General features: G+C 38.9%; 1 protein-coding gene across 2 annotated transcripts; it reads right to left on the reverse strand.

Annotated features, from left to right (window-relative positions):
- Positions 1-200: 200 nt before the first annotated feature.
- On the reverse strand, positions 201-11,238 carry ints8 (integrator complex subunit 8). 2 transcript variants are annotated; one of them, XM_034891385.1, is made up of 28 exons: positions 11,127-11,238; positions 10,063-10,201; positions 9,230-9,404; positions 8,709-8,849; positions 8,530-8,601; positions 8,282-8,333; positions 7,861-8,040; positions 7,533-7,640; positions 7,255-7,407; positions 6,959-7,059; positions 6,612-6,753; positions 6,006-6,076; positions 5,597-5,772; positions 5,329-5,459; positions 5,081-5,191; positions 4,415-4,619; positions 3,908-4,029; positions 3,021-3,205; positions 2,839-2,872; positions 2,659-2,718; positions 2,302-2,363; positions 2,095-2,213; positions 1,883-1,986; positions 1,596-1,646; positions 1,250-1,323; positions 1,102-1,166; positions 930-973; positions 201-400 (listed from the first exon to the last, which is right to left on the reverse strand). In XM_034891385.1, exons 1-28 carry the CDS (start codon positions 11,184-11,186, stop codon positions 284-286), a joined length of 3,054 nt encoding a protein of 1,017 aa, XP_034747276.1. In that variant the 5' UTR covers positions 11,187-11,238; the 3' UTR covers positions 201-283. The 2 variants fall into 2 exon arrangements, with proteins under 2 accessions (XP_034747276.1, XP_034747277.1); XM_034891386.1 differs by having other exon boundaries at positions 11,025-11,174.
- Positions 11,239-11,643: the final 405 nt, after the last annotated feature.

Genomic DNA, 11,643 nt, shown 5'->3' on the forward strand with positions numbered 1-11,643 from the left:
TGAAAACCAAGTTTACTGCCGCTACTTCACCTGTCAGCTAATAAAGGTGTTTTATTATTTTACCAGTGTTTCTCAGCCATCTGTTCCATGTTGTTGTAAACCAGCCATTGTTTGTGTAACTCAGGCCTATGGTTATTCCATGATTTTTTTTTTTTTTTAAACAATCCATGCAAGATGATAAGTGTATAAATGAGCAACTATATTTATTTTAGAAGTTTATTTTTTACCACAAAATAAAATATACATTCCCACCCGCCTGAAGTCTAAGTGGTTCCCATGTTTTCTAGAAATACAGTTTGGCCATCGCCTGCAGGAATCTCTTCTTCCTCTTCTGTGCAGCCAGCTGCAGCACTTCCTCTGGATTACTGGTGTTTAACTCCGTCTGTCCGATCGCTTTTATCTGAGAAACAACAAGAGTTAATCTACTGTAGCCTCTTACTAAGCGTAGACTTGGAGATATGCAGGTTATAATTTGATTGGGGGGGAAAAACAAATCACTTTCAACTATTTTAAAGGACTAAGCAGTTTCTAAAAATTGTTGCAGTAGTTATGGAACCGCTGTTCATGTATAAAACTCAGTTTTACTTTACTTCCACATTAAGCCCTTTTTAGACTTGATGTGTTTAAGGTCACCACGTTCATTCTCACTATCATGTCACCGATGAGTGAACGCTAAACCTTTGTGGAGGAATTTCAGAAATTGTTTCTAGAAGAGCTAAACATAAAAACGACTATCTGAAAAATGCCTTTAACACAGACACACACACACACACACACACACTTAGGTCATGAAAAATTGCCATTTTGATTGGTTATCAAAAATGATAGTGACTATATATATATATACACATTATGATAGATGTACTGGTAAGGTTTTTAATTTTAGAAGTGAAATAACTATTTTATGTTGGTGCAGGAACAGGTTTTACCGCTATTTGTCTCTTCTCAGTCTCGCCCCGTTTGTGGTGAATATCTGTAAGTACGGTGAAGGAAGAACAAAATGACAAAATGTTTGCATGGCTTGTTTTTGCAAAAGTAGAATTGTATGATATAAGCTAGTTCTCTCAAGGTCTGCATTTTCCCTAAAAAAGTAAAGGATACGTGTGAGGTATTCCAGGATGGTGACATCCCAGATGTAGTCATAGAATGAGTCCATGGCATCGTGACTGGGGAAAAAAGAAGATAAGAGATGTTCAGAATAGTGCTGTTGGTCTGGCTGTTGGATGTGTCAGGTCATGTTGTAGCGTACCTGTTCTGTTCTTGAAGAGCTTTAAATGCCGTCATGTAGTCCACCTCTCGAAGAAACTGACAGAGAACTGCAACCTAATGAGGATGAGAGAGAAACTAGTTGAAAACCGAAATAATGTGAAATTTGTTGATTCTGTTAAAAATGTGAAGCAGCATGTGAAAACAAACATAACATTACTCTGAAAGTGTAATAAAATCAGAGGTGTTTTTCCAGTTAGTTATTTTTTTAAACCATTTCACCATCAGGACATTGAGACAGCAGTGTGATTAGCACTTGCAATTAAAAAGGGAGATATGTAGGTTATAATTTGAAAGAAAGAAAAGGCCAACTGCATTGAAACTCTGACCTGAGTGTGGCAGTTCATCATTGAACAGCACTTGATCATCCTCTTCAGGACCTGTAAACACAAGTCAGTGTTATTAGTCTATATCCATGAAGTTCCACTTCCAGGATTGTTCTCCTTCTGCTATTAATTCCGCCAGTCAATCTATTCTGATATAACCTCTAAATAATTTGCTTATAGAATATTTAGTATGTTCTTATTCAACTGTAGAAAGTCAATGTTTTGGTTTTATTGAGACTTTGTTTATAGTCATTTAGTGTGTAGTTTTGGGAGTAACCTGTGTGATCTACCTGGTCGGAGTAGACGTCAGGGGGAACAGCTTTGGTGAAGAAGTCCGAGCACACAGCTCCGGCCTGGAGGTAAAAGTTCAGTGCAGCAGAGTATTGATTGGTCACTGCAAAACGTGAGACGAACAAGAAGGCTTCAGTAACTGTTATGTGGGTAAAACAGTTTATACTTTCCCCTGAAATGTTGTTGCCAACTTAGCGGTTTAGTTTCTCACCAAAGTAGATATCTGCCTGTGTGATGAGCCACGACTGGTTATTAGGATTGAGGGTGAGGGCATAGGACACCAGCTCTTTGACCGTCACAGCCACAGCTTCCACGTCTACTGCCTGTATGCTGGTCGACACACACAAACATCAGGGTCACATTTAGTGGCTTGGTTTAAGACATCTTAAACATTTCATTAAGCAACAAAAGTTCTTACTTTGGAAGAGTAGATGGCCAGATGGAGAGGTGTTCTGCTGTCACTTCATTTACAATATCATCCTAAATGAAGAAAACAGATGGTTACCCATGAGAGAGTCAGATAGCTGACTGTGATAAGCACAGCAGAGAACAACTTAAAGTGGCCAGACAAAAACTGCAACAAAACCAACCATCACACTATGGTTTTTGTGCACTTGCTGCAACATTAAAGCAGTTTTTTCATGTTAACCAGCTGTTTATTTCCTCTTTGTTTTACTGTGAGATAATCCTACTACAACACAACCTATGTGAGATTGTTGAATTTTACACACTGAAAGCACACTGTACAATCTAACAGCTCAAAATAGACACATACCCGCACTATGCTGTGAAGCCTCACAAACAGTGAGATAAGGGTTGTCAGCACCAGTGGTTCCTGTGAGACATAAGATGAAATGCATTACCTTTGCCTTAATAGCACCTCAATTAATGTAAATTGAATATATTCACACAATATATTCCCAGAGGGTTTAAGTGTAGTTTATGAAATACTTACTCTAATTTTCTTGATGAAAGTGATGAATTTGCTCCTAAATGGATAAGACAATAAAAATACACCAGAATGAGCAAGACTCTGCCACCTGTATGTGCTAATATACAGCGTACAATTGTGCCGTGATGCACTTGCTCTGCATTACTGTAAAATCGTAGGTGGTGGTAGGCATGTTTGCAGCGTACCGGTGTAGAATGCCCATGGAGGACTCTCTCTGTTTGATGAGGCCCACTCTGCCGTCGTGATTCCTCTTGTGCTGGATGGACACGCTGCAGATCTGAACCACCACATCCCACAGCTCCTTGGCTGTGCGCCGACACTCTTTAGGACCTGGAAGCTCTTTGCAAGTTGAAGCCAGAAGCTGACCCAGCTATCAGAAGGAAACAGAGGGGGTGACTTTAACAAGCAAAAACCACAGCAGTCCTGGCCATTTAAACCATCCAAGAGCCAGTGAAGGGTTCATCATTACAAAGTCTGTTTCCAAAGGTAGGAAATATTTCTAATTGCATTCTGGAAATGTGTATAAAACAATGCACAATACTTCAAGAATTATATAATATTTCTATTGCAGTGGTACGGACATTAAATAACACTTTGAGCTTGTCTCTCTCTATTAAACATATGGCTTAAAATTGTAGTTTATGATTTTATTGATCACTTTAGGGTAGCAAAAAAATCATTGAGCACACATGGAGCAAAACTATTTTTAATATGGAAACTTGTTTATGTCCACCCGACAAATGTAACGTTGTTAATGTAGACGTATTGATTACATCTTTAAATGAAGGGGTGTAACAGGCAGATATATATAGCTTATCTTGGCTTTTATAGCATTTGAACAATCAAACAGAAGGAATTGAGGGAGCTCAACACCTGTACCATTACAGAGCATACCAAGTTTTCAGGGCAACCAATTGCAATCAAATAGCAGACAACTTTAACTATTGTATCACCTACATAAATGTCATGGTCTTCTTGGAACAATGTACTGTAAGAAACAATGATAACATATGTACAGTAACTGCTAATTTGACGCAGAAATGGGCTTGAGCGTTGAACACTGACTTTTTACCTTGATGTATGGGTTGTTCATGACCAGAGATGGTGGCACCTGCAGAGTAAGGTAATCGTTCTCCCTCCAGTTCAACATGAAAGCAACACACTCCTTTCCTACCACCTGACGCAGAGGCAGATCTAAACACAAAGACCAATAATTTAGTGCACCTGTATCAGTGAATGCTGATCTTGTATAACAGTGTATTAGGTTGGCGAGAGAAGCGTTACAATTTAGAAACAGCTTTTGGCTTTTGTACAGTCTATCATACAAACAATATTATAGATAGAGGAGGTAAAGTGTTCTTTTTGTTGTCTAAAATGTCCAAACTTTATAAATAATCCCTTATTTTCCTGCAGTATGAATCTATAGTGAGCAAGTTGTGATGCTACTAACATAGATAGGGTACATTCTCAATATTGGAGTGCATCCAGAATGTCTTACATGTTTCTTTTGCCAGAAAACTACAGGGAAATTACAGGCTTAAGCCCAGGTAACACCTCCAGAGTGTTTCCATCCACTTACCGTGAATCCTCATCTCCAGGTATCCTCTGACCCTGCTGACCAGGTCGGAGGGCGGCCGCTCCTTGCTGCCCTCGGCCGCCATTGTCTCATGTGCACGGACTTCCAGCAGCAGCATCTCGTTCAGCATCACCTGCCTCAGCTTTGGGGAGAACTCTGTAACAAGCTCCAGGCAGGCTGAGAAAAGCTGTCGTGCATGGGCAAAGTCCTGAGACAACAGGAAAACATGATTCAAATATTTAACATCTCTGCTTTTAACAGATTCTTACTGCTTGAAACTGTTTTTCTCATAAATTGGATTTACCACTTTTTGATGTCCTTAGTAAGGGTTATAAATAATTGTGGCTAACCATTTGGTATTCTTCAATGTTAATAAAGTCGGACAAGCTCATTTCATGTATAGAATCTTGTCAAATGAAGTAGTCAGCCCACTGTTCCTCAAGACAAAGCTAAACATCCGCTCCCTCATGAAGAAAGCACAACAAAGGGTGTACTTCCTACATCCTGAGAATGTGTGACATGCTCATACAACACCAAAACAAATCCCTTGTCTGTTTAAAAAACATACTTGGCAATAAAGCTTTTTCTGATTCTTCTGTTTAATTAGGCCAGTAAAGTTTATTTTATACAAGTAAGTTACATTTCTGAACATTTATCCTTTAAGCAGACCTTTATTGATATGCAGTGGAGTCCTTTGGCCATGAGGATATAAACCAGGTCCTTTGTCAGGTTGTCTTTAATGCCAAGGATTACGTTTATGTAGTCTGGTGGAACTTCCCACTGAACACACAAAGAGAAAGGGGCATTTCCATTAATTCAGAAAAATTAATATAACATTTTCCGCAATAAGTGAAGTTAATCTTACATCTTGGCAATTTGTGAATCATGGTGTTTACTTCTCTTAATTGACCTCTGACCTTACTGTTGACCCTCCAGAAGGGCCGTTCGGCCATGCCGTGGAGTTCCATGAGGATCTGTCTGATCCTGCGTGGCTCCAGTAAAAGGATGAGCTGCTGCTCCAGCTGCCCAATATTCACACTCGCTGATGCTAAAATGCATGAAGTCACAAACTTTAAGAGATTGAATCATACCACTGAGATCTTTGTTGTCAATAACCAGCAGGATAACAAATGAATACGTTGGATGTCACTGAACAGAATGGGAACAAAAATCTCAGTTTTGTACCTGGAATGTCATAGAAGGAAGGCAGAGGCTTGGCGCTGAGGTTGATCGTGGTTGATCTCTTCCTCAGCTGCTCTACCAGGACCTTCCTCTCCTCCTCCTTCAACAGCTCCACGAAGAGCTTATGAGACGACACCACAAAAAGCAGAGACAGCTCTTCCAAGGTTTCACACAGAGTCCTGCAAGATAAGAACGGTCTCATTTAAAAGATGTTAAATGATTAGAGTACCAGTGTTATGTCAAATCAGTGATGTTTAAGAACTCAAACAGAATGTAAAGAAGATACTGCACAGTGATCTGCAATGTACCCATCTGTATGGTCTATTTCTGTGGACAAAATTAAAGTTATATTGTCACTTTAGCTAGTACATCAGTGTATAATAAATGTGACACAGTCTCTGCTCTTACTCACTTCATGAAAGTACCCATGTTTCTTCTTGATGTCTCAGACTGACGACCCTTTTCCAACGAAAGTGTGCATACCTGCAGGACAAAGAACATTAGATTCAAATGAGCAGCAGCTTTCAATTTTACCATCATGAGAATAATTCAGGTCAACCCCAGGTACACGAACTTCACAGCACAACACCAACCTCAGCATAGCTCATACCCCTTGAAAAAATAATTTCCTAAAAATCATGTGTTAGTTTTATTATGAAAATACAATTCCTAACTTCGGTAGAAATTCAATAACAATCATGACATGTACATTTTTCATACAACTCCCACAAGCTTCTTTCCATAATCGGAAGGCTTGATGCTTCATTGCCACCAGTTGGGATAATATATTGTACAACATAAGCATATTAGTTAAGGTAATTTGAGATTTATCTAACAGTTGATATTGGAGAATAAAGAAACGGTGGATGCACTAGTTAAAAGTCAGATTTAAATCTGAGACATACTTTGAGTTTTCCGACGTTTGTACATTTAATCTCTAGGATTCCCAAGCATTTATGACTCCTGCAAAAGTCTATAATGAAACAATTATTTTGGACATAAAAAGGTGAGAAATTACCTCTAAAATGAAGTCCACCATCTTTTTACTGGGTTTGAGGAGGAGCTGCTGGAAGCGCACACTGAGGACTTCTCCTTCCAAAGCATCTCGGACGGCGTTGCAAACACACAGCTTGTAGCAAACCTCATCTAAGGTTGATTCCCTGCAGAGTGTTAAGAAATAAGTCGTAGGCTAGATTGTTAGAAGATATGCAGAATGACTGTCTGCGCTAAAAAGTAAATATAAAGTAAAATAAATTTAATGGAAGAAGTATCTTGTTTAAATACCTGTAAATTATATATATCTATAGACTTTGTCACACTGCAAACTGTTGTTGGAATTACTTTTGGAGTGAATTGTGGTCTCACCCTTGTTGCACTTTATACAGGAACTCCCTGAGAACAGACCGTCTGAAGTTGTTTGGCAAACTGCGGCACACGTTGTCTTTGATAAAGGCTTCGATGACAGCCTGTTAGAGAAGAATACACAATATAAAGTTCTACACGTGATTTACAGTGCTGAATACCTTCATTCAGTTAAACAACTTTTTGGTATGTCTCATTATCTTCGGTTTCAATTTGAGCCTTTCTATAGGTAGTTCCAGGTGTATTTTTTTTTTTTAACAAATAGTTGGCTTTAAAGTTACAGCAGCGTCTGCTCTGACCTGGTAGTTGCGCGCCCTGATCAGGCTGTTGATCTGGTTGTAGGGTGTGTTCTGGGAGTCTGACGGGTCACAGTCTTCAGTCAAAGCTTTGCAGGCGTTCCAGTAGCCAGCCAGACGTTTCTCATCCAAGTGAACATGAACAGTTGAGTCCAGCTAAAAAAAATAAAAGTATCATAAACATAAGAAATGACCGAGAGCCACAAATTCTGCTTGTGGCAAACTGAAACTAAAAAAAAGACAAATCTAGACATGGTAAACTAATAAACAAGTAAATCTACCTTTGTTAATAGTTCCTTTGTTTGTCTAAAGTGATCACGGGCGTTCTTATAGGCTGTTTGGTCTGTGCAACCTTGCTGGAAGAAAATACCTCCCAAGTCATAATGCACCTGAAAAACCAAATACAGAACATTAGGCCAATTTAAGATTCAACTCAACTAAATTACTTCTTGACTGAAATTACACTTTGGGCATTCGTTTCCCCATTTTTTGTGTTTTGCTAATCTTATTTTTTCTGACGCACACAAATTAGTCTATGTGTGGGAAACACTGTCATTTGGATGAATTGTAGTCGGAGTGATCTGAGACAACATTGTGCTCTCCACTAACCTGACACTGCAGCTCATCGGCACTGATGCGAAGCCCTGCAGTCGATGACTCTGTCTCTCCGTTGGCAGCAGCATCAGCAGCCAGCAGATCCAGAGTCCTCAGGGTGTGAACGTAGAAGTCTTTCTTCAGCTGCAGAGCTCCTTCCAGGACGCTGATGGAGTCAGTTGCCTGCTCTTTCAGCTGAAGGTAGAATAAAGTACATTGGAACTAATCTACTAGACAATTTCTTAAATAGTGGACAGGGACAAAACAGGTATTACTAAGAAAAAAAGGCAATTTAATGATTGGTTGTTGATCCACACCTTTACAAAATTAAAATGATCAAGCATACCGAAATGTGGATAACATGTTTATTTATATCAGCAATAGTCCGAAGAGGTATATTTCATGACAACCATCAAGATGTCCACTGAGTACTTACCACAGTAAGGATGTTGTCAGTCATCTCTTTCTCCTGCTGCACAATACTTAACCTGTGAGAGGCCACAAGACAACTCACTCACTATCGTCTTGATGCCATTATAACTGAGCACTTAAAAGCTATATACTTATTTTTTAAACTGGACCTGGATGTTTCAGATAAGCATGGGAAAAGTATTTGTTCTGTAAACAACTTTAGCTGATCCCAAATCAGAGGGTGGTAACAGGAAAGGAAGGAAGAGCATTTACATGTTCATCTGGTGAGGTCCTGGTTTGGTCTGTTTCTCTGGAAAGCTGCTCAGCACGATGGTTCTGATGGCCCTTTGAAAGACACAAGATTATTTGTTATTAGTAAAATCATTTGAATGGCCGACCACAGTGGACGAGCCAGGGTCTCTTACTACTTCAGTTTGTGGATCTTCACTTACCAGCGGTTGTATATGATGACAGCCATGGCTGTGGTCGGAGGCAGAGTGGACAGGTCCAGGTCCACATGTTTCACCCCGGGTGGCACTTTGCTCACACACAGGAGTTCATTCAGTAACATATTTAATACTGGAATGGTCAAACTGGCAGGGAAGAAGGATGAATAATTACATGATGCAAACATCTGTATGATTTGATAGAACAATTATTAGAGACATGTTAGACCTTTTTTAATTATAATTCTGTCTTTCGGTTGAGGTAATTAGGCAGTTACCCTACCGAAATGTTGGACTATCACAACACAGATGCAAAGACATTATTGGGTGAAAACCTGCAACGTCAATTTCAGATATTTAACTAAATTTAACGATTGCATTGTCCTTTACAAAATGACACATTTCTGCAAACCTAAAACTCCTTTATACCCTCCAAATTGACTTAGTGAACAAGGTTAAAAAATAAAAACATGAAAAGTTACACTGACTTCCTCCGCATTATAAGTTTTAGCATCTTCCACACTTACCCTTTCTCAAGAGCATCCAGATCCCACTTCATGTGGGCAGCTACCTTTAGTGCCAGCAGCTTCAGGGTGCGGTTCCTGCGGTTATCTACCGGAGGCTGCACTTGATTCTGCTCGTTCACGGAGGGCTTGGATGCCTGCTCCAGGAACTGGACGATCAGCTGCACCGGCGACGGGTCTGTGGAAACACGCACACATGCAATTAAAGGTTAATTATTTTTTATGGTGGAGCCACTTTTCATTAACTTGCCTCATGAGCATCCATCAAAAATATATAGCCTACCATTATGATTTTGACAGACAACAATATTATTTTTACATAAAACTTTCTAGTTGCACAACAAATATCACAGTATGGTTGTTCATGTTTGGCCCGGTAACCAAAGGAGTGAAAATTCACCATGATGCAAAATGACCATTTGTTTTGAAGTGCAAAGGACAATTATAATGCAAAACAAAAGGATACTTGTTATTTTTATGAACTTGACAAAAAAGCAGAGTGAAATCATTCAAACATGTTAACTTGCATAAATGTGCTTTAAGAATCATAAAAAAACAACAACAACAAAATGTTAATGTAATTACCAAACACAAGGCATGACATGTAGATATATTGATTTAAAATATGTTGCCGTGTCATGGGTTCATACATTTTAAACCATGTTAAACCCACTGAGATATAAGGAAATAAGTTGTATCGCAGCTGATACCTGCCAGATGTTTATCCAAGGACAATCTGTATTAACTGAGCTATCCTTGAAATTTTTCTTCACTCTTATCATTAAATTGGTTCATTACATAAAGAAAATAGACATAAGAAGTAATGCTGAGCTGACCTGGGTATGAGTTCTGTAGGTGGTTCTCCAGCAGTCTGCCATCCAGGAGGAACTCGAACCAGGAGGTCTGAAGAGGCGTGCTAGGCCGGCTGCTGGTCACAGCAGCGACCCGGTCCGCTGTCTCAACACTCATCCTCCCCTGGTGAACAGTGACAAAGATTTGAAAATGCGTTCTTTTAAGGCAGCATCGTGACCTACAGTGAGATGTATGACAAATTGTGTGGAAATTAAGTGTCCTGGAACAACATGAATGCATTTCATTTTAACACACAAGATCAGTTAATTCATTAGGGGGAGTACTATTAAACCTCTGAAAACTGCTGTATTGTCAACTGTAAATTTGTCTGAGGCTCTATAGTTTTGTCAACATAAATATTTCTCAAACTTAACAAAATCTGCACTTTTCTCATATGTTTATTGTGACACTTATTTGTTTAATTACCAACGGAAATTAAAATCTACTTGGTGATAAACCTGACCATACCATTATTTTACATTACGTTTATTATGTGTATTAAAAGTGTTTACAGAAGTACATTAAGTACATTATGTACTTTATTATATTAAGTACACCTACGCAATTCTACATACTTATTGTACATCCACGGCTACGTAGCTATGAACGTCACTCTTGTTATATGAAAGCAAAGTTTGGAAAAAAGATATATGATCAATGATAGTTTACAGTATTCATTTTCTGTGCTGGCCAGAGGAGGTTTAATTTGATTAACGTGTGGTGCCGAGAGGGCGAGGTTTTTAAAGCTTGTCCACAAAGAGGGTTTGGACATACCTGACCAGAGGCGGTTTGAGGCTGTAAGGGTGTTAAAATCAAGCGCACCCCTTTCCCGTATTCTCTGTTGTGTGCGAACTCGGAGCTAACGTTGTTTTGAGCTAGCTGATATTCTAGCTAACTAGCAAAGCTGTCAAGTCTGAGTCGGACACCGAGAGACTGGTTATCTTACCTTAAAGGACAAAATTAACAAATAAAAAATATATACTAAAAATACACACAAAAATCTCAAAATTAAAAGCAGGAACAGCTACAAGGACTGCTTCATTCTCACATAATTCATTCTGCGCTTCGACATCTCGCCGGTGTGTTTCCGCTTCCGCTTCGTCGCCATGGCCAGGGACACACTGCGCCGTGTTTGCGCATGTTTATCATCTGGAGAGAGAGATTATACTCTGAGTTTGAGAAATGGGTATGTACGTGTTACCCATGGTTTTACCTTACGTTAAGGTACTTTATTTTGGAAGCCAATGTTATTATTTTTAATCCACTATTTATCATCTTTAGTCACTTTGCATATTCAGATTAATACAAAATGTAAATGAATACATTATGTTATTACAGTTTGAAATACCCAGCAGTGTACAGGGTAATTAAAATGAGCCTTTTACCAGCTGCAACACTTAAATTATAAACACATTAATGCATCACATATTAATATCCAGTAACATAGCATTTGATTCTGAAATGGGTCATTCTGCATAATACTACTTTTACTTTTAAGTATGGTGCTGACATTTTTGTACTTTTACTCAAGTAAGTTTGAATTCATGACCTTTACTTGTAACAGT

The sequence above is a fragment of the Etheostoma cragini genome, chromosome 14 (assembly GCF_013103735.1).
Source record: "Etheostoma cragini isolate CJK2018 chromosome 14, CSU_Ecrag_1.0, whole genome shotgun sequence".
In the NCBI taxonomy this organism is placed as follows: domain Eukaryota; kingdom Metazoa; phylum Chordata; class Actinopteri; order Perciformes; family Percidae; genus Etheostoma; species Etheostoma cragini.

Bases quoted from the DNA above. Each gene is read 5' to 3' on its own strand.
- ints8 (XM_034891385.1), bottom strand. From the start codon at position 11,186: ATGGCGACGAAGCGGAAGCGGAAACACACCGGCGAGATGTCGAAGCGC. The intron at 8,850-9,229 runs GTAAGTGTGGAA...CTTCCCTGCCAG, and splicing joins CTGGATGCTCTTGAGAAAGG to TTTGACCATTCCAGTATTAA. The intron at 4,620-5,080 runs GTCTGCTTAAAG...CTGTTGTCTCAG, and splicing joins TCCACTGCATATCAATAAAG to GACTTTGCCCATGCACGACA.